This window comes from Lampris incognitus, chromosome 18, assembly GCF_029633865.1.
Source record: "Lampris incognitus isolate fLamInc1 chromosome 18, fLamInc1.hap2, whole genome shotgun sequence".
NCBI lineage: Eukaryota > Metazoa > Chordata > Actinopteri > Lampriformes > Lampridae > Lampris > Lampris incognitus.
This window is the reverse complement of record NC_079228.1, coordinates 11045098-11066881: the sequence shown is the minus strand read 5'-3', so window position 1 is coordinate 11066881 and position 21784 is coordinate 11045098. Positions and strand designations below refer to the sequence as shown.

General features: G+C 47.4%; 1 protein-coding gene across 1 annotated transcript in view; it reads right to left on the bottom strand.

Moving 5' to 3' along the window:
• Positions 1 to 21784, bottom strand: part of col22a1 (collagen, type XXII, alpha 1) — a 63606-nt gene that overhangs the window by 7005 nt on the left and 34817 nt on the right. Inside the window, exons 19-51 of the mRNA XM_056297959.1 lie at positions 19812 to 19865; positions 19598 to 19651; positions 19414 to 19467; positions 19170 to 19223; positions 19005 to 19049; positions 18802 to 18864; positions 18159 to 18212; positions 17841 to 17882; positions 17631 to 17663; positions 17346 to 17399; positions 15325 to 15378; positions 15168 to 15221; positions 15026 to 15079; positions 14766 to 14819; positions 13120 to 13224; positions 12399 to 12443; positions 11786 to 11863; positions 11657 to 11692; positions 11510 to 11563; positions 11321 to 11365; positions 8931 to 8966; positions 8724 to 8837; positions 8357 to 8410; positions 7934 to 7987; positions 7736 to 7789; positions 5787 to 5840; positions 5549 to 5602; positions 5381 to 5434; positions 5201 to 5254; positions 5064 to 5108; positions 4095 to 4148; positions 3953 to 4006; positions 3670 to 3723 (exon numbers count right to left, since the gene is read on the bottom strand). Coding sequence (XP_056153934.1) covers positions 3670 to 3723; positions 3953 to 4006; positions 4095 to 4148; positions 5064 to 5108; positions 5201 to 5254; positions 5381 to 5434; positions 5549 to 5602; positions 5787 to 5840; positions 7736 to 7789; positions 7934 to 7987; positions 8357 to 8410; positions 8724 to 8837; positions 8931 to 8966; positions 11321 to 11365; positions 11510 to 11563; positions 11657 to 11692; positions 11786 to 11863; positions 12399 to 12443; positions 13120 to 13224; positions 14766 to 14819; positions 15026 to 15079; positions 15168 to 15221; positions 15325 to 15378; positions 17346 to 17399; positions 17631 to 17663; positions 17841 to 17882; positions 18159 to 18212; positions 18802 to 18864; positions 19005 to 19049; positions 19170 to 19223; positions 19414 to 19467; positions 19598 to 19651; positions 19812 to 19865 — 1821 coding nt within the window. The remainder of the gene's footprint in view (positions 1 to 3669; positions 3724 to 3952; positions 4007 to 4094; positions 4149 to 5063; positions 5109 to 5200; positions 5255 to 5380; positions 5435 to 5548; positions 5603 to 5786; positions 5841 to 7735; positions 7790 to 7933; positions 7988 to 8356; positions 8411 to 8723; positions 8838 to 8930; positions 8967 to 11320; positions 11366 to 11509; positions 11564 to 11656; positions 11693 to 11785; positions 11864 to 12398; positions 12444 to 13119; positions 13225 to 14765; positions 14820 to 15025; positions 15080 to 15167; positions 15222 to 15324; positions 15379 to 17345; positions 17400 to 17630; positions 17664 to 17840; positions 17883 to 18158; positions 18213 to 18801; positions 18865 to 19004; positions 19050 to 19169; positions 19224 to 19413; positions 19468 to 19597; positions 19652 to 19811; positions 19866 to 21784) is intronic.

Here is a 21784-nt window from a genome sequence, read left to right as displayed (position 1 = left end):
ATCAGTGTAGCAGTGGCAGTGAACACCATGACCACATATTATGTCACCAAGGGGAACATGGAAATGATGAACAGGAGAGGACCAAACACCGAACCCTGGGGGATGCCTTGGGACAGAGGAGCGGTGAAGGCGGTGCAGTTGTTGATGCTGATGAACTGTTGTCTGTTTGTGAGATATGACTTTAGCCAGGAGAGGGCAGTACCAGTGATGTTCAGGGGGGATTCAAGGTGGGAGAGAAGAATAGTATGGTTGATGGTGTCAAAAGCTGCAGTGAGGTTGAGGAGGATAAGAATGCTGAGGTGGCCAGAGTCTGAGGAGAGGAGGCGGTTGTTGGTGACTTTAAGGAGGGATGTTTCTGTGCTGTAGTGTGAGCGGAAACCAGATTGAAATGGTTCAAACAGGTCACTGGAGATGAAGTGAGCTTTGAATTGGGAGGTGACAACATGTTCCGGTATTTTTGACAGAAAGGGGAGATTGGAGGTGGGCCAGAAGTTGCTTATGATATCAGCGTTGAGTTCAGGTTTTTTGAGGGTGGGGGTGACAGCAACCAATTTAAGTGTATGGGAGACTGAATCAGAGCTGAAGGAAGAGTTAATGATTTCTGTGATGAGTGAGGAGATAGCTGGGAGGCAGTCCTTTACAAGATTTGATGGGATGGGCTCCAGAAGACAAGTGGAGCTTCTCATTCCTACCGTAAGGTTGAACAGCTCCATTGAGGACACAGCGGAGAACTTTGATAGGGGCTGAGTGGCAGGGGTCAGGTTGCTGTAGGTGGTGTCAATTTTAGCTTGGAAAAGTGAAAGGAAAGACTTGCACTTGTTAACTGGGAAGGAACTGGAGGTATTGTCACTGGGTTTGAGAAGTTTGTTTATTGTGGAAAAGAGCACCTTGGGGTTGGTGCAGCCAGAGTGTATAAGGTGTAAGTAGTAGGAGGACCAGGCTGTGATGAGAGCGTCTTTGTATTGTTGAAGGTAGTCTGTGTAGACTTGGAGATGCACTGTTAAACCAGTTTTTCAAGCTACCACTTACGGGATTTCATTTGATGGAGTTCAGGAGTATACCAGAGAGCTGAGTGTGTGAATGAGACTGTTTTGATTTTAATGGAGGACAACTAACCAAGACAGAAGGAGAGCATGTCATTATAATGATTGACAGAGGGATTATCAGACAGCAGGGGAGGGGAGATAGACATTTTACCGGCAATGAAGGCAGAAAGAGCCGAGATAGATTTGAGATTTCTGAAGGATATTATGTGTTTAACTTTTGGGATGGGGATAGGGATGTCAATGTCCATGGTGGCTGCCAGGTGGTCAGAGATATTGAGGTTGAGGCTGGAGAGTTGATGCATTGTGAGATCAGTGGAGCAGACCAAATCCAGGATGTGACCACGGCTGTGAGTGGGGAAGTTAATACGCTGTGTGAAGTTGAAGCATTGTGGCAGTGGAACTCTCTGGGACCAGAGAGTTTGAAAACAAGGTGTTCGAAAGAATGAGTGGCAGGAATGGAAATGGAGGTTGTTTTAATATCCTTCCTGTAAACAGCAGCAACACCACCTCACCGTCCCTTGAGATGAGTTTTCTCAATGTATGTGAATCCTGTCAGTGTGGTCTGATTTAATGCACATGAACACAAATGTAGGACCGAAATAAATCATTCATTCATTCATTCATTCAAATAGTCCAGGGGTTCATGCCAGGTTTCAGTGAGGCAGAGGAACTCAAGGTTACTGTCAGTTATAAATTAATTCAGAATGAGGCTTTTGTTATTGAGCGAAAAAAAGAGTGTTTACCAAACCCCGTTTCAGATGACGTTGCTTTGAGATATGTTGTGAGGACTGAGGAAGGGGATGGAGATTGGACTGATTCACATGTCGTTTGTTGTGGGGATGGTGAGGGTAATGTCTGTTAATAATATGGCCAGGAAGGGGAAGAGGTCAAACAGCAGTGCAATAACACCACAAGGGGGAGCCGGTGTGAGCGAAGGATGCAACCGTTGTTGTAGGCAAAGGGGGAGAGGAGGGTTCAGGAAGGCACGTGTGTGATGTAAATAACCAATCACATGTGGAGGACAGAACAGTGTGCTGCAAATTAGCAGCAAGCAGGCGACAACATAGCATGTGCAGGTGAAGATCGTCTCTTCTATACAGAGAGGAGTGCATCCAGAACAAGTCAAAGCTAGGAATAAAATCAATGTTGTGCGCTATACTCACGGACTGGAGCCAGGTATGAAGGTTGGGAATTCTGCTAAAACGCCCAGTGTGGGAATTGCGCAATACATAAAAACGGGATTAACGCAGTTGTTTACATTTTTAAAAGAACGGATAAAATCCCCCTTTGCCAGCTCAGACTGCCAACGGACAGTGTCATTGGAGATGACAATTTACTTTCACTATTGTAGGAAATTAATGAAGGAGTCCTGGGACTTTCTCCAGGATGTCAGGTGTAGTTGCGCCAGGAAAGCAGCACGTGACCACATTTATGAAACAGATGTTTCAGACTATGGAGTCCCCAATGACCAAGGTAGTGGGTGGAGGGAGAGGTGAGGGTGATTGATTTATTGATTGATTGATTGATTGATTGATTGATTGATTGATTGATTGATTGATTGATTGATTGATTGATTGATTGATTGATCGATTGATCGATTGATTGATTGATCGATTGATTGATAGCGCTGTCAGGGACAGTCAGACCAACCTGCCCAAATGTCAGGGAGGATGGTGCAGGGGGACCGATGCAGGAGAACCCGCAGTCATTGCAGCAGAGTAGTCCCAGCTGGAGCAGGGACCAGTTCCATGTGGGGAGGGGCAACATCGGTCATGGGGGCATCATCAGTGTGAACCATGGCATCAACCAGTAGCACGGTAAAATGACGTGAGAGGTTCAAGAGTGCCAAGTGCTAAATCCTCATGTATTGCGAGGTTAAGCCATTGCTAACCACTGGCAAAGAATATGGCAAAGTTGGCTCTATGAAATTCTGACAAATTCTTTGCTTGGGCTTTTGGTCAGTGCGCTTTTATTTTCAAGAGCCAAATCTCAATGAAATGACATAATTTTCTGCTATTGTAGGTATACTTAGTATACACATATGTATACATAGTATATACTGTTGTCAAATATTTGTTGAACTTTTCAAGTAGTCTATTCCAACTTGCATAAACTAGATTCAAAACTGGAATAAACTGCAGTTAAACAAAACTTAACCTAAACCATGTAATGTAGCACCTCATTTGCTTTACTTTAACTTGAATTTTAAAGCCTCCCCTACAAAGACGACGGTCTCTGCAGTCACTGCAGTAGTCGATTGCACCAGTGCTGCTTCTCCACCTCAGCATTCATCTTTGTGTTGACGTCTGCTGATACCCCCCCCACACACACGCATCACTTTGCCCCTTGCAACCCACATAGAGCTACAGATCTGACTCTGCACTTCCTCTGTTAGTTTCCTATCTGATGGTCGACATAAGGAATGACAAAGTCTCTGCTCAGTCCTCTCAGTCCTGTGCCACTCAGCTCTTCGTTCCTCTCTATTGTTTGTTTAGAACGTTAATGGTCCAAGAAATTAACATTATTCTGGTGTTGCACTGGGAATCGGAAGACCTTTGTCAGCTAAATGTCTCAGCTGTAAATGGAAATCCATGCAGTGACAAAACAACAACTGAGAACTCACTGGAATTCCAGGAATGCCTGCTTTTCCTGAGGGTCCTGGTTCACCTGGTTTGCCCTACGAGAGCGAGAGAAAGACAGAGAGGGGTGACAGGGACAGAGAGAGTGAAAGGGGAGTGGGAGGATAGATAGGGTAATGACAGAGAGAAGAATTCAACAGGACATGAGAGCCACTTTGTGTCCATATCCATCCATCTGCTCCACACTACGCTGTGTCATTTTGATTTTTGAAACAAGTTTCAAGAGTCTGGCTTCAGGAATTCTGCAAGTGACTGGAGCTGACTCACCGATTCCCCTCTTGGACCCATCAATCCCTCTGGCCCTGGAGGGCCCGTGGAGCCCTTCACAAACAAAACATAGACGTCTGTAAACTTCTTTGACACATAGATCATCACAAAACACTTCAGGCGTATCAATGGCCAAACTTACTTCCTTCCCAGGTTTGCCCTCACGTCCAGGCAATCCGGGTTTACCGTCTTCTCCCTGTTTGCAACATGAATAAAAGGGGGCATTTATTCATTCATCCATTATCTACACCTGCTTAATGAATGAATGAGTAAATGTGATGACGGGGTGACAGGAGCCTATCACAGCAGCCACTGGACAAATGTAAAGGGATATCCTAGACAAGGCCAACATATCCCCCCTTATCAATAACGATGGGAAATTTAGCGTCTCAGATTTGCTCAACATGCATGTCATTGTTATGTGGGAGGAAACCAATGAAAACATGGGAAGAACATGTCAAATCCACATAGAAGGGCTAGGGTCAAACCCGGGACCCTCTTGCTGCAAGTGGCACTGTAGGTAACAAGCAGAGAGCCACCGTGCTTCTCAGAAAGTGTACAAAAATAGAGACACCCATTCAATGAACATCAAGGATGTTAGGTCTTTGTGCGGCAATTTCATCGAATCCATATATTTGTCCACTGTGTGAGCCAAAGCGAGTATGGTTTCAATGTGATTGACTTTAATTATAAGCTAATTAGCATGTAGCGGTGATTCTGCGAGGAAAACCTTCCCTATTCCTCCCCTGTGAAAGCAGCGGCAGCAGCTCAGCATGCAGAGAGAGAGCTGCAGGACTCAGTGGCTCATTGTGAGTCAGTCAGAGCTTTCTGTAATGAGCCATGGTATTGGTCACGGCACTGTGGTCTGAATCTTTCCTGGAGGTGTGTGCTGAATGAGAGACAAAGCAGCAGGTGCAAAGATTCTCATTGAGAGGAGTGAATCATTGCAAGTGCTGGTGCTGTGTACAAATTGCAACAATTGTCAAGACAGTTTACGACGAGACAGTTTCGTTGTGGTGTCTCTGAATTCCATGCCAAATGCTGAATATGGCTATGTATGCTAATTCCTTCTACATTAACAAGTCCAAAATATTATTACTGACATACTAACCTGAGATCCGGGGGATCCGGGTTCGCCTCTGTGACCCTTAAAACCCTGTATGGGAAGAGAAAACTCTGTAAATTGACCTAAATCATTTGCAATGATAACTAGCATTGCTTCAAATCAGTGTGGCTGTTGGCATTTACGGGGAGTCCTCTGAGGCCGGGATTTCCTGGTGGTCCGGGCTCTCCTTGCTTACCCTGAAGCCACAAAGGAAAACAAACGGATATCGTGATGAGATGTGCAACGCTTTATCAATTCTTTAAAAAGAAGACGATATCAAGTAGTATTAATTCGTGTCGCTGAAGACTCCGGTATCTACTTACAGGATCTCCTGGTTCACCTGGTCTGCCGTCTTTACCCATCTTACCTTGCTGACCCTTCAGTACAATGAGATGCATCAAGTTATCATCTGTCTGCGACAGCTGCATGGTCAAGACAGTTCTAAAACGTTCACATCACAGAAGCACGTTGCGTCAAACCATATTCCTTACCATCAAGCCTGGGAGACCTGGTGGTCCCTGGATTCCTTTGAGACCCTCTTTGCCCTTTTAAGAGCAGACAAACAAACAGAAAACAAGCCACCATTACCACGGAGAAAGAGAAATGATGAATGGCCACTATTACCAGTCTGGCTGGCTGACCTACTTGCTAGAGGGAAGAGCTTTGTACAGTAATGACACATGGGTAACACGTTCTCAAAGGGCAGAGTACATCGAGAGTAGCTTTTACCTTTTCCCCAGGGGCTCCAGGAGGCCCGATGAGGCCGGGTTGTCCATCATTACCCTAACAAGCGAAAAAGGTTTGTTTTGGATTCAGTACAAAAATCTCAAAGTGCTTTACAATGAATGTGTTTATGCATGCTCAATAATCCAGGTGAGGAAACCACAGAAAGGTGAATCAGTTCAACTGGACACAACGTCGATTGAGAGAAACGTTCATCACTCATCTAAGAGCCCTGACACACCAGGCCCGGTCCCTTATGATGTGACGTCTCTCTTCACGTGCATTCCTGTTCATGAAGCAGTGGAGATAGTCCGTATGAAATGACAAAACGACCCCACCCTTAGCAATAGCACCACCCTTAACACTGACCAAGTGTGTCTGCTCCTGAAGCTGTGTCTTCAGTGCACGTACTACACATACAGGGGGCAGTACTATAGGCAGAGTTCCTGTACTATAGGTGTACTATAGGTGAGTACTATAGGTGAGACGGGTTCCCCCCGTCTCACCTGTAGTTGCCAACTTGTATATGGAGGAAGTGTAAAAGAGGGCTCTGATGTCCTATCCAGGGACACCACCTAGCCGTTGGTTCAGATTTGTGGACGACACCTGGGTTAAAATTAAATCTCAGGATGTGCCACATTTCACCGACCACATCAACTCTGTGGACAACCACAACAAGTTCACCAGGGAGGATGTGAAAATGACAGGTTAGCCTTCTTAGACTGGGAAATTGCAGTTGGTGATGGGGGACATTTGATTGTTGATGTTTACCATAAACCAACACATACTGATCAGTACTTAAGGCTTGACTCTCATCATCCACTGCAGCACAAACTAGGAGTCATCAGGACGCTGGACCACCGAGGGAAGGGGAGAAATCAGAAATCCCACATTAAACAGGCCCTGGTTAAGTGTGGTTATCCTAACTGGGTGTTTGTCAAAGCCAGGAAGACGCCCAAACAGTGCACCAGCCCCTCAAAGAGAGGAGAAGGACAACAGCTGTCTACGCGTAAAGCAGCGGTGATCCTGTATGTGGCGGGAGTTTCGGGAAAGTTGAGACGCACATTTTCCAAACTCCGCGTCTCAGTTGCTTTCAAACCCCCAAAACACGCTGCGCCAGAAGCTGGTCCGCCCCAAGGATCAGGTTCCCCCGGCACAAACAGGGTGTAGACCGTTAACAGGATCGCCGTGACTCGTACATTGGGGAAACCAAACAGACGCTGGCCAAGAGGATGGCGCAACACAGAAGAGCTAACACGTCAGAGCAGGCCAGGGGCCACTCCTTCAAGGATGAGGATGTGACCGTCCTTGGTAGGGAGGAACGCCGGTTTGAACGGGGAGTCAAAGAGGCCATCTATGTGGAGAGGGAACGACCATCCCTGAACTGAGGACGGGGAGTCCTAGAGTACATCTGTCACCATCTTACAATGCTGTGATTGCCGCTATTCCCCAATCCTCTGTGGACAGTACACATGGCCACTGAAACTCTAGTTAATGGTCACGGTAATTTGCACATGAAACCGATCGTTGGTTTCCGTCGTTATGCTCCTGTATCGTTTATCAGGGTGGGGATACCTGCAGTCAGTTGAGACCGAAGAGGTCACTTCATGGAGTGATGAAATTTTTCTCTTAATAAACGTGTCCGGATGAACTGATTTACCTTTCTGTGATTTACAATGTACGCCTAGCATTCACCTATTCACAAGCTGACGGCGGAGGCCACCATGCAAGGCACCCGTCCGCTCATCAGGAGCAGTTATGGGTTCAGTGTCTTACTCGAGGACACTTCGACACGCTCTCCGGAGGAGCCGGAGATCGAACCAGCGACCTTCCGGTTACCGAGACGACCCGCTCTACCTCACAAGCCACGCCGCTTAAGCGCGTATAACGTAAGGAGGAAGTGGAGGCACGTTTTGCAGGGGTCCACATAGAATATAACAGGATGAATAACTCACAGGTTGGCCCATTATGCCAGGAGGTCCAGGATGACCAGGAGGTCCAGGATGCCCCTGTCGAGTAGCATAAATACAGTTAAATACAGTCATGCTGCACTGAAATGAAGGCAAACAATGAAAGAGTGCATTGAGAGAGGAGGGAAACTAGCTAAAGAGAGAAGAAAGAGTCAGACTACAGAGCAATAAATAAATCCACACCTTGTCCCCTTTGTCTCCAGGTGCTCCAGCAGGTCCGCGATCACCTTTCACGCCCTGAGTTAAAGAAAAAGAACATTCAAAAAAAATAACGATAAAAAAATCTCGACAATTTTTTTTTTCTGAAATAAGATTTTAAAAAACCTCAATAAATCAACTGGGAAAGCAAAATGACTCGTGCATTTGTGCAGATAACACTTGTTAGGGCAGATATGCGCCGTTTTAAAATGACATTTATCAAATGGTCCGTTTATAATATGGGGAGATACACACACGTGGTGCAGCCACATATTCAACCCTCCATGTGTTATTCATTTTACACCAGGGGCTTTTTGACACAGCAACCACAGTAATTGGCCTCCATTGTGTGTGAGTGTGTGAGTGTGAGTGTGGGGAAGAGGTGCAAGTGTGCGGTTCGGGACTTGCCTTGCCTCCATCAGCTCCGGGGGGCCCTGGAGGTCCGGTCGGACCCGACTGGCCCTTTAATGACACAGCAGACCATTAGTCTCGGTCAAGGCAGAGACAATCAAGAGCACTATCACCAGGTCCTAATCACTCATCGCTGCCCCGAGAGGACGGCCGCCTAATGATGCGGACAGGCCCTCTCCACCCGTCACGTGCCGCACACGATCGATTCCAGAGGTAGCCGGCTACATCTGCTCATACGTCACTTAGGGCTGATATAACGTTACTTTAAAGATGAGCGACGTTATCTCGGAAGACTTTGCGTTGGAAATGGCGTGCTGCCAGAGCCAGTGACAATGAAAACGCTAGTGGTCACGTGTCCCTATACCTGGTAACCATCTTGACCGTTTTTCCCTGGTGGCCCTGGTTGTCCTTTGTCCCCCGGTACACCCGGGAGTCCAGGCGGACCCGCTGGTCCAGGGGGGCAGTCTGAGCACACGTCCTAAAAGAGGGAAGCACAACGTTGGCGGGTGGCAGCAAAAGTCATGATTTCATCGTTTGTCCTTGCAGAGGACGGAATGAACGACCTCCATACCTTGAGATTCAGCTTAGAGATGTCCGCTTCTTTTCCCTGAGAAATAACGGAGGGATGAATAAGAGAGGGTTAGTCAACTCATTTGAATATTTCTTAGCAGTCAATTTCGGACAGAGAATAGAAGTAGCCTTTACCCCACGAGTCCATCGCTGTATCTCGTAACATCGTGAGTTCAAACATAAGAGAGAGAGCTAGACATCCTCAGACGAGAGTCCCCATGCTCTGTGTTAGACTAAGTAACCCTGCTGAGGGACCGTCGTACATGCACAGTAGGAGACAGAGGTTTATAAAGTACACCAGTGGGTTTCAATCCATGGATCGACCCACTTGGGGGTCGCCGCAGGGGGCCAGGTGGGTCAGTTTGGTTTGGAGACAGAGGAGACAAAATGCATGTAACCCACGATGCCCGTCCCATAGAGCAGTGTTTCTCAACCGGGGGTCCGCGGACCCCTAGTGGTCCGTGGTGTAATTGAAAGGGGTCCGTGAAAATAAAATATCTTTAAAAAAAAAGATCCTATGACGTTTATAGAAATAGGATTATTTTACTCAGATGTGACTGAGACCTTTATCTACCTAAACTATAAAGGGTAACAGGACTGTTTTCTCTAATTACATCTGTTTCACAAGTGTAATTTATTGTATTTTAATAAGAGATCTCGCTCCCGTTTGCATTGTTAAAAGTTACTGCATAAACATTCTGTTGTTACATATATCTGAAAGTTACTGAATACATATTCTGTTTTGTTACATATATCTGAAAGTTACTGAATACATATTCTGTTTTGTTACATATATCTGAAAGTTACTGCATAAGAATTCTGTTTTGTTACATATATCTGAAAGTTACTGAATACATATTCTGTTTTGTTACATATATCTGAAAGTTACTGAATACATATTCTGTTTCGTTACATATATCTGAAAGTTACTGAATACATATTCTTTTTTGTTACATATATCTGAAAGTTACTGCATAAGAATCCTGTTTTGTTAACTATATCTAAGTTACAACTGAAAGCTCTTATTTTTGCCCCAAAGAGTGAATAAATGCTATAATGCAATTTAAAATGCAGTTTCTACTGTTTCTATCAAATTGCAACCCCCCCTCCCCCAAGATCAGGTGGAGGGGTCCTCAGGGTAGATCAAAAATACGCAGGGGGTCCAGGACCCCAAAAAGGTTGAGAACCACTGCCACAGAGGGCGCACTTAGCTTAGCTTAGCTTTTATTATCACTCCCAGCTCGGGGTTCCTCACCTTGCTGAAACGGGTAACAAGATGGTATAAACTTCTGAAAAGCTCAAGTGACAGTCACAGTGACGGTCACAGTGATAATCCCCCCATTGAAGAAAGAAAAAACTAGACCCCGAGAAGAGAGTAAAACTATTCTCATACTAAATACGGGCTTGTAGCCTGCTATGGACCCAAAGTTGAGGAATTCCCCAAATGTCTTCTCTGTTTAGAGACTTTTGGCATTGAAAGCATTTATACTTATATTATGCTCATTTATATTTATACTTGGATGCAGAAGCGGGGCAGGCTAAGCTAACTGCTAGCCCATGCAGACCGGCAGTTCCGATAACACAGAGGGCGGTCAGGCGGTGGCCCCGCCTAGCGTTGACTGTGTTTTTAGTGTCGTCGTGTGGAGTTCGGGGAGGTGTGTCGAAGGTGTCTGGCTGGGAGAGCTGACATTGGATCGGCTGAGGGAGCCTGGTCTGCTGGGTCCTGTGGGCCCATGGACCACGGCCTTGCCTGGAGCTGTGCCCGAAGAGGAAACACCGAGGGCGGTCTGACAGGATGCGGAAGCGGGGCAGGCTAAGCTAACTGCTAGCCCATGCAGACCGGCAGTTCCGACAGTCATCCCGGCTGGCGTTCGCTCTCCTGGATAGTGATTTTTTTTGTTGTTGTTTAGTTTAGATATATGTGTTGTAGTTTTTGGATATATGTTTTCGTCTTTGTGTTGCACTGCTGTGGGCTGGGGGAAACGATGTTTCGTTTAATTTCATGCGCGCAAGTACGCAAATAAAATGTTTCTGATTCTGAGTCGTGCTCTCTGAGTCGATGCAAACAATGAAACGATTTTGCTGTATTCCCCAAAATCACCAAATTAATGTTTAATGTTGACATGCCTTGTCCGTTTCCATTTCATGATTACTAGGCCATGACTGAAAACCGACAATGGGAATGCTCAACTGATGAAGATTAAAGAGAGGATTGTTAATTATCTCTCTTGACCAGTTATGAGAATTTACTGCAGTTTTAACTGCACATAATATTGGCGGGTCCCATGCCAAAAAGCATCTCCATAGGCTGGGTTGGGGCACCACTGATGTACACCGTATGGACGGTACCCAACATTGAACCAGAAGTCTCTATCCGGGGTTTCCACTCACAGGTTCTCCCGGTGAGCCCTTCTCTCCTGGCCGTCCCGGCAAACCCTGTAGTAAGGATTAAAATAAGGTGTGAAATTCAGCATCCCTTCTTATCCAACAACACCTGTTGTGTTTGACTCCGACAAAGCCAAGATGAATAATCCAAGTTTTAAAAAGAAGCTTTTGAGAATTATATTTTGCTGTACTTACGTTGTGTCCGGCGGGGCCCTGAGGACCAGCAACACCTGTTTGACCTCGCAGGCCCTTAACAAGGAGACCAGAAACAGAGATATCAGGGACATACTTGACGCGTTATACAGAGATGTGTCCAATACATGCAATCCCACCCATGTTTACCGCAGGCCCGGGCTCCCCGTTAGGCCCTGGAGCTCCCTGTAAAAAAGACAAAACGTTGTAAATTTGCACTGAAAGGAATAAAATACTGGAGTAGGACAAGTTGGCGAGCTTTGATCTTAGCGTCCATACCGGCAGTCCCATTTTGCCTTCTCCTGAGGGGCCCCTGCTCCCCGGCAGGCCCTGTAGTCCCGGTGCACCCGGTTGACCCTGGGGAGGTAAAAAGAACAACCAAAAGTTACTTGCCAGATAATATCTGTTCGGTCACGACGTTTGCCAACGAGTTTTGTTCATTATCATCGCTGTCCCGTTCTGCGAAGGTTGCTGAGCCCCAGAAATATCACGGCGTTCTCCTCTATAATGACGGGAAAACATAAAGCATCCAATTTGCAGTTGACAGTTTGGTACTCAGAAGGGGGAAACTTATAACAGATCAGGGCGAACGATTTAACACCATAAATCAGGTGGATGTCGTGCTTTAGCGTTCCTCGTCTGGTGCCGAGCCGGTCGGGACCGGGCTGCGGCTCTAATCGCAGAGGTGGTCACAGGGTGCTGGCCACAGATATTGCTTTGGCTGCTTTCAGCGAAAAATGAATTGTTTTCACCCGGTGGAGAAAAAAAATAAGCTAAAATGTTTCTCCCGCTGACAAAAGAGCACCTGTGCATGATAAAAGAAGGGAACAAGTGGAAAACACCTCGGGCGACATACACGTGACTTTCTGAGAAACTTCTAAAATTATATTACCTTTAGTCCCGGAGGTCCTTGAATTCCCTGTGGTCCAGGCTCGCCCTGTAATATCGCAAATGACATCGCTCAAACCTCTTGGTTATTTCAGATCTAGAATTAAGCCGCTTTGAGAATAGATCAGTTAGGACTTGAAATAAGAAGCCTGTTACGGGTCTACGTGCCGCTATTCTTTGTGAACATAATTGTAGTGAGGCCTAAGGGCTGCACCTGGCGGTAGTAAAAACACAGAGCCGCTGTGAGTCAGGTCTGTTGTGCTCGTGTGTCGGGTTTTAATGTCGACGGTGTTCCCGGCGGGTTTCTGCTCTGTCGGCAGATTGACCACATGTTTGTAGGGGGGGGAAAAGGATCTGGAAACCTGTTGAGCTGCAGCATCGAAATGTGCCTCCTCAGGTGAAATTGTTGGCACGGCCCAGCTTTGTCCTGTACCATCTCAGTAAAGCAAATTAAACCGTAATTTGGTTTTAACGTGGACTGCAAGGAGACAACCGCGTTACGCTGACACAACATGCTGAATGGGAGAATTCACAAGGAGGCAGCACATATTTCCATCTCCTCCATAGACGAACTGGAAAGCAAGCTAACATGTTTTGTGACTTGAGTCTGGGTTAAAAACTAAGAGTTTTGTGCTTTAAACATACACACACACATATATATAAACACATATAAGGCGTTATAGTAAAGTTTTGAAAACAGACTGTAATGGTTTTATGTGTCTCACATTTTGTCCATCTTTCCCCTTCCCTGCTGGTCCAGGGGGTCCTGTCAAACCGGGCTCTCCGGGTGGGCCTCGGAGACCTGCTTGGCCCTCTTTACCAGTCTCCCCCTGAGGGAATGGACAAAACAAGGTAAAACTGGAATAGATGCAACGGCGGGAAAACCCTTAAGTGAAAGTTTGGTGCTAACAATGGTGAACTTTTCAGCTAAGTCAGTGTACAATGTTTGCTTCTATTTTCAATTCCTGTTTTGAGTCTTTTGAACTGGTGCGTCGAAGGTGTCTGGCTGGGACAGCTGGCGTCGAATCGGCTGCAGGAGCCTGGTCTGCTGCGTCCGGTGGGCCCCGGGGACCACGGCCCTGCCTGGAGCTGCACCCGAGGAGGAAACACCAAGGGCGGTCTGACGGGACGTGGAGGCAGGGCAGGCTAAGCTAACTGCTAGCCCATGCAGACCGGCAGTTCCGACAGTCATCCTGGCGTTCGCTCTCTCGGAAAGTGAAATTGTTTTGTTTTTTTTGTGGATATGTTGGATATAAGTGTTCTTGTTGTTTGGATATATGTTTTTGTCTTTGTGTTGCACTGCTGTGGGCCGGGGGAAATTATATTTCATTTCATTTCATGTGCACAGGTGCATGGAATGAAATGACAAATTCCTGATTCCTGATCCCTGATTCCGGATAACTTCGTCGACATACCTGCTCCGGCCAAACCCGCTCCTCTCTGATATCTAGTGTCAGTAAGTCAGATGGTGAAGCAGCAGAACAAGGAAGAGCTACATCACATTCAGTGTATCGGTAAGCTATCCTCAGCTTCCTGTTATTCTAGTAAACACCCTGAAAGAAAGACCAGGAAAACCTCTCTTTTTTTCCCATTACACATGCATGAGATGTCACTACCTCGTGAAAAAAAAGGGCAAGAAACAAAATGGAAAAAAAGAACATGACAAAAGGGAGAGATGAGATAGTGTAGCGGCATCTCTGAAATACTATTCTGAAACTGCTATCCACTTGGAAAAACAGGCCTCGGGAGGGAAACCATTCCAAAATCATCCCGTACGGGAACAATGGAGGACAGGCAAGGTCACGCACTTCTGTTAGACGCGGTCCTTGTTTTCCTCTCATGTAGCATTCCCTGAACTATCTTAAACAATGTTAGCTTGACTGATTCGAGTATCTGTCCAACCAAACCTAACGACCACGGACGGCTAGACTCGTTAGCCCTTGGCTAACGGGTCGGACCCTTTAGTTGATTGGTTAGCGCAGTTACCCATGGTGCGGGTGACCTGGGTTGACCTGGTGTCCTGGCTGTGGCGGCTCCCAGGTGACCCTAAATTCGCTACACTGGTGTCAGAAGTGGGATGGCGAGACTGTGAGGCCATCAGAGGCGTGTGCGCCCAGAGGCGTGAGGGAGCTGGTATACTGAAGTGCGGGGATGTGCTTCCTGAAGGAGGGGGGGTAGTGTAACGACCACGGATGACTACACTCGCTAGCCCGTTGGCTAACAGGTCGGACCCTTTAGTTGGCTGGTTAGTGCAGTCACCCATGGTGTGGGTGACCCGGGTTTGCGTCCCGGCTGCGGCGGCTCCCAGCTGCCCCCCAAATTCGCTACACAAACATGCCCATACCTCTTTATTAAGTAATTGGTCACTGACCTTCTCTCCTCTCTGTCCAGCAACACCAGGTGGACCAGTGATTCCTGGGATGCCCTATGGAAAACATGGCCACTTTACATCACAAATGAGCCACAATGCCGTTAGTTGTACAATGGACTGACATGCCACCACATATTGTTCATCTTCTCAGATACATACTGAAAAGTAGTCTTCGTCTGCAGTCATCTCTGACTAGAATGTCAATGATTTTCAAAAATGGGGGCATAACACAAAGTAAATCCTTTAAATAAATGACCCACCACATTGCCCGGTAATCCACGAGGTCCTGGAGGACCGGTTACTCCCGGAGGGCCCTGAGAGGAACACGTCCGTCAGTGATGTGACTATGGCACAACGAGCATCGCAGTACTTGGAAATGAAAACTAAGCCTAAACAACTCACGGGGTCTCCAACTCGCCCCGTCTCCCCCGTAAGTCCGGTGTCACCATTGGGACCCTGGTTTTGAAAAGAAATAGGAAACACGATAACATGAAGACAAATACTTGATTTAGATTATAGCCGTTCTCGCTCCGGTATAAGAATGAAAGGGTTTTCTTACCTGTGGCCCAGGCAGTCCCTTAAAGCCTTGTTCGCCAGGTAACCCTCGTGGTCCCTTCGGAGACAGTGTGCAAGTTATTTACCGCGTAGGTTAAAAATTCAGTAGGTTACTGTGGACCAGTGTGCACAACCCCCACACACTGAATACACACGTCATTTTCTCAGTCACTCAAAGGCCTCCCATGGAGATAATGGGTGCACTATTAATCATTTTGTCTAAGACCACCTCACAGTAATTCACACACAGGTATCGTTGGTATGTGCAGCACTCAGTAATTTTCTATCATTCTGACTGATCTCATCACCAAAGTACTACTATGATTAGAGGAAATCCTTGTCGTAGTATTTACTATATAGGCAGATCACAGTGAGGGATTTTGTGTGTGTTTGTGTGTGCATGCACATTAGGCTGTTTGAGCGTTTCCATCAACACTCTCAGTGCTCCATCATGAACATCAGTTGGCGGGACCACTTCAACAACAGCAAAGTTCTGCAGCGAGCTCAGCTGCCCAGCACAGACACCACTCTCCCCCACCAGTTTCACTGGACAGGGCATGTCTGACACATGGAAGATTCAAGGCTGCTCAAGTCAGCCCTATATAGCGAGCTGTGCCGGGGTAAGCCGGACAGAAGTGAGCCCAGGAAACGTTCCACCAAACACCATCTCACTGCAAACTGGCACTGATATCAAAATGTGGGAGCCCAGGACTGCAGACAAGTACTCCTGCCACGAGATGGTAAATGACGCGGCAGCCAGGCTCAACAACATCCCACAGAAAGCAAATGATAAACGGGCCTGTCTGAAAGGGTATCACCCACACTCAGAACTCTACCCTAGCTCCACCAGATCAGGAGTTCAAGTCATCATCATCAGCGGTCACTCGGGGTCGAGTATGACCGTCCTCCCTCTGGGTCCTCAGGTGGGTGTATAGGCTGATCTTGGAACTGCATAATGGGAGGACGCCTGCACCTGCAGCAACCACACGGTCCTTGGCAGGGGGTGACCAGAGTCGAATGGCACGGACAAGGTTCAGCGCTTTCGGTTTTTATTTTTCAAAGCCATCCAGCATGCCGAATTTCGCCACAAAAGGACACTGTTTCATAACCTCACACGAACAACTTTTGGGACCCGTGGAAACATGAAATCCAGGTGAAAAACCAGTTTAAACCAATCTGCTCCTTTTAAAAAATCTGGGTATTTTTGGGTGAAAATCGGTAAAAACCCGAAAACGCTGAGCCTTGGGCATGGAGAACCAAGACGATCGGGGACCGCTCTCTGTTGCGGCCTTCATCCGCCTTCACTGCCATTGTGACCTGGAGACATCTTCCGCCAGTTCCGCCGTCGAGGTCTTTGTTGGGTTGCGCTTCGTCTGGAACCTCGCCCTTGACCTATCCGCCTTGGTTGACCCTACCAGCAACCAAGCTCCGGACGGCACAGCTCTTGGGATCATTGATACACGCAAGCTTCTTCACTACGGCAAGGTGGCGATCCAGGAGAAGCAAGATCCAAGGAGTTCAAGCACACCAGATGTCAAAAGATCAAGGATGGGGTTATCTGGTCACCATATAAACCCGCAAGCTAAAGGACCCAAAACTCTCCCCTGAACCAGCCATGGTGTGTGTGTGTGTTTGTGCGCGCACGTGTGGAATTTGATAATGTAAGTAAATGTAAAAGATTACTACTAAGACATGATGACAGGTTTGCTTATGTAACATCAGCTTGTCATCCGCAGTCTGTTTTCACACTGCGAGGCTGGTCCGAGTCTCTGCTCCACTGGTCTCGATGATAAAATGAACCCATTATATCAACTGATGTCAGCTGGGAACCAGTAACCAGGCCATCACAATACAGCTCACTGCAGTTAAGCTTTGTGTTGACTGTCCTCCATGGTTGATATTACAAGTTTATGTCAAACCTCTACTGACCTCTAGTGGACGCTCCGAGTATCACCACACTTATGACGGTCGTTTGAAATTAAAGCCCAACTTCCAAAAATAGATAAATAAATAAATAAAAATCACCATTTCCCCTGGTTTTCCTTGATCTCCTTTCTCTCCCTTCTCTCCAGGTATTCCCTAGAGGTAAAAAAAAACAACAATAGTAATATCATGACATTAAAAATACCATAATTACACTGTTTTGGGTACTGTATCATGTAATGTTGTCTCGGAAAAACTAAGATGAGCTGTTCGTTTCCAATCATTTGACTTAGTTCGAGGTTAAATTGACTGAAACTGGTATTTACCATCCTAAAGTGTATATCTTAACACATTCAGTTGAGAGACGGAAATGATGCTACAACTTACTGGCTCACCGGGCTCGGGGATTACATTGGCCACCTATGAAAGAAAAATGAACGAGAAATTATTTTTCAAGTCTTCGCAGACGCGAAATAAAAAAGCCGCTTATGAAATCACGTCACACGCCATCTGTCACGTCATGGAAACCGCACCAGACCAGACCGGCACGACCGTCTTGCTAATTTGCACAAGTGAGCATGCAGGGACTTCACTCACATTTCCTGGAGCACCGGGAGGTCCTCTGGATCCCACTTCACCCTAAGGCGAGAGACAGTGTGTTGTCATGGTCTGCATACAAATGACCTTATTACAGTGAATACCTTGCGGCGTCTGTTCCTGTGACCAGGGATGATGACCCCCAAAGCTCACGTGGCATGAGACAGGAGCTCTGTGATTCACTCTGCATGTGATTATAGCATAGCATTTCCATATAATACTGCTACTCATCACTTATGGATGGTGGGGATTTTATTTTATTTTTTTTTAAGAAACTTTTGAGCTGTAATTACAATGCAGGGTCCCCCTCGTTCTCACCTTGTCGCCCTTTTCGCCTTTTGGCCCCAACGCTCCATCTTGTCCTCTTTCTCCCTGTACAGATGGAGACAAAACGTAGAGTTATTCTACAGATCAACGACCTTATGTTTCCATTTATTAATCAACACTGGTTTCATCTTGGAGGTATATTTTTTAGATTTCCCCCCAATTGTATCCGGCCAATTACCCCGCTCTTCCGAGCTGTTACATTCACTGCTCCACCTCCTCTGCCGGTCCAGGGAGGTGCTGCAGACTACCACATGCCCCCTCCCATACATGTGGAGTCGCCAGCCGCTTCTTTTCACCTGACAGCGAGGAGTTTCACCAGGGGGACGTAGCACGTGGGAGGGTCACGCTATTCCCCCCAGTTCCCCCTCCCCCTCGAACAGGCGCCCCGACTGACCAGAGGAGGCGCTAGTGCAGCGACCAGGACACACACCCACATCCGGCTTCCCACCCGCAGACACCGCCAACTGTGTCTGTAGGGACGCCCGACCAAGCCGGAGGTAACACGGGGATTCGAACCGGCGATCCCCGTCTTGGTAGGCAACGGAATGGACCGCCACGCCACCCGGACGCCCCATCTTGGAGATTTAACCGTCATGATACAATGCACTTAAAAACACACTGAAATCAAACCCACCTGAAGCCCTCTCTCGCCTCTCTGTCCCTCGACACCCAGTCGTCCAGGTAAACCAGCTTCCCCCTGGTGTGAACACACAAGACATGATATGAACACACAAGACATGATATGAACACACAAGACATGGCATGATCACATTTGGGCCACTATGGTTCAAGAAGCACAAAAAAAAACCATTCAAAATGCAACGGCTGTGAACTGACCCGTTCTCCTGGAGGTCCCCTGGGGCCGGGCGGTCCATCCTCGCCCTGGGGGAGGAGAGGTCGCCGTTAGATTTCAAACAGGAACAACGAGAAACTAAAATGCACACGCTCTCATGAAGTATTCTCAGTGCCGGCTCTTCGAGACGAACTCGAGGTCTACTTCACCTTTGATCCAGGCTTGCCAGGAAACCCTTCTGCTCCCCGCTCTCCCCTCGGGCCCTTGAGACGGAGGGACTCAATCAGATAGCGCACTTAATAAAACCTCATCCACTACTCAAGATGACTAAGAGCACCTTCTTCCCTAAGACAAGTACTGGACATAGACCGGGACCAAGACACACACACACACACACACACTTCAAAGTTAAGGTACACTCCCTGATGACATCACAGAGGCCGTGTTACTGACCGTGGCGCCGTCGTTTCCAGGGAGACCGTCCAGCCCGTCTTTACCAGGAAGACCCTGTGGACAGCAGGGGCACAGCGTTATAGCATATAGTGACAGGAAGAGCACACTTGTGATAAAAAGTACCGCAAAGACATGACATCGTCACACAAAAACGTGTGCCGGCGAAGAAAAATGGCCAACTTACGGGTTTCCCTGCTTCTCCAGGCTTGCCTGAAAAGCCAATTTCCCCAGGAAGGCCCTGTATAATAGATTAGAAAAACAAAAAAAACAAAGCAGAATAGATCAATAAGTTCTTCAGCCTGCGAACGGCCTGTGTTGAGACAACGTATTGCATCGTCCAAGCTATGAATAAGAAAAGGCGGAGGTGTACGTGCAGGCTTTGCTTTGTCATCACTTACCGGGGGTCCAGTGTGTCCTGGATTTCCTTGTGGCCCAGCAGGGCCCATAGGGCCCTGTGAAACACAAAAACAATGATCAGTTAGGATCTGTGGGACTCTATGACTGGGTCACCGATAGCAATAATCCGCCTTTTTCATGCACAGTGAAGCTGGGCTACGGTTGTGGCTCGACTAGGCCGTGTAACTGGACCACTGTCGTCGTCCCAGTATACAAGAACTGCGGGAGAATCGACCTACTGACGGAAGTATGTCCGACCCCGGTACGGTAGGTGGCAATATGCCCCCTTTCAGCTGGTTGCTATTGGATGAAAGACCACCACGGGAACTATGGATCATGCACAGAATGCCTAGGCCAGTTCGGGGCTGGCTGAAGCGTGTACAGGCCGGAGTAAATCCATCCCCAGCCGCATCATCTAGGTGTGTTAGCCGGACTTCAGTCAGACTAACACAGACTAGTCGAACAACAAATCGACTTTCTTTCTAACATCGTGTAAACGCGGTGATTGGCGTCAACACTGCTGGTAAGAGCGTCAGTTTCCCGTGCTGCTCTCACAGTTCAGAAACACGGGGTGCACGCCGCTGCACTGTCGGACAAGATCATGTGCACATCTGCTGCTGGCAAACCAGGCACCGAACGATGCCAAGCCCACAGGCAGGCCTCTGTGTGCAGCGTCTGCTCCGTTACGTTGAACGAGTTCAGTTTAGTAGCTGAAGCAGTACGGCGCTGCGGCCACTAGAGGGGGGTAGTGCGACATTTGAAACGTTCGACAAGCCTCGAACTCCGAATACGCCTTCTTGTGCACATGGAAGGGATAAAATAACAAATACAATAAAATGAGCTTATCCCCTGAACCCCCCTACCCCCCCACACACACACACATATACACACACAGGCGGTCTAGATTGTTGATCACATTTCTAAAACCTGATGTGGTGACAATTTTTAGTGTAATTGGACATTTTTAATATGATTTGAAAGTGTGGAATCCCAAAAGGGCTTTCTTTGCACCCGTGTAGACTATTTTATGATCTAAGTACTTTAATCATTTCAATCTCCCATTTAGATATAAGAGCGCACACAAAACAGACCCCACAAAAAATGGTGACCCCCTTACATTTTTATGTCCTCAATCCGTCTAATGGTAATCATAAAATGAAGCAATGCTGGTGTCCTTATCATGGCATGGTCCGGGGAACAAAACAAGCCCCTTAATTTCTCCACCAAAAAAGTACAGAAAACTGGAGATAGTGTTGACGGCGCAACACGTGTCCTAGAAAATTTCCCAACGAACATCGGTAATAGACGATCCCCTCGATGTGGAAACTGCCGATCAGTGGTTAGCAAGTAGGCCCAGTTCTAAAGGTGGGGACTTGGCTCAGCTAAGCCCGCCCAGATTTTTTTTTATTTTGATATACCTTAATGATCCCCCTAGGGAAATTACACTCTGCATTTAGCCCCATCCTAGCTGTGTAGCGAGGAGCAGTGGGAAGCCACCGTGCAGCACCCGGGGGACCGACTCCAGTTCGTCTTGCCATGCCTCGGTCGGGGGCACAGACAGGAGTATTACCCCTAACATGCATGTCTTTTTGATGGTGGGGGGAAACCGGGGCACCTGGAGAAAACCCACCACAGACACGGGGAGAGCATGCAAACCTCACACAGAGGACGACCTGGGATGACCCCAAGGTTGGACAAGCCCGGGGTTCGCACCCAGGTCCTTCCTGCTGTGAGGCGGCAGCGCTAACCACTGCGCCACCGTGCCGCCCAAATGATCTAGTACTTGATCAGATGATCAAGTAGCCCACCCTACAAAGCTGCTCTGGGAAAGAAAAAGTTTTGTTCATACCTCTATAGATAGGCCCGTGATATAGCCTTCCATACACACAGACAGGAAAGAGACAGGGTTTTGGACCAGCTTTCAACATCTTTTCCCATTACCAATCCACTCATACTCATTCTTGTACCCAGAATT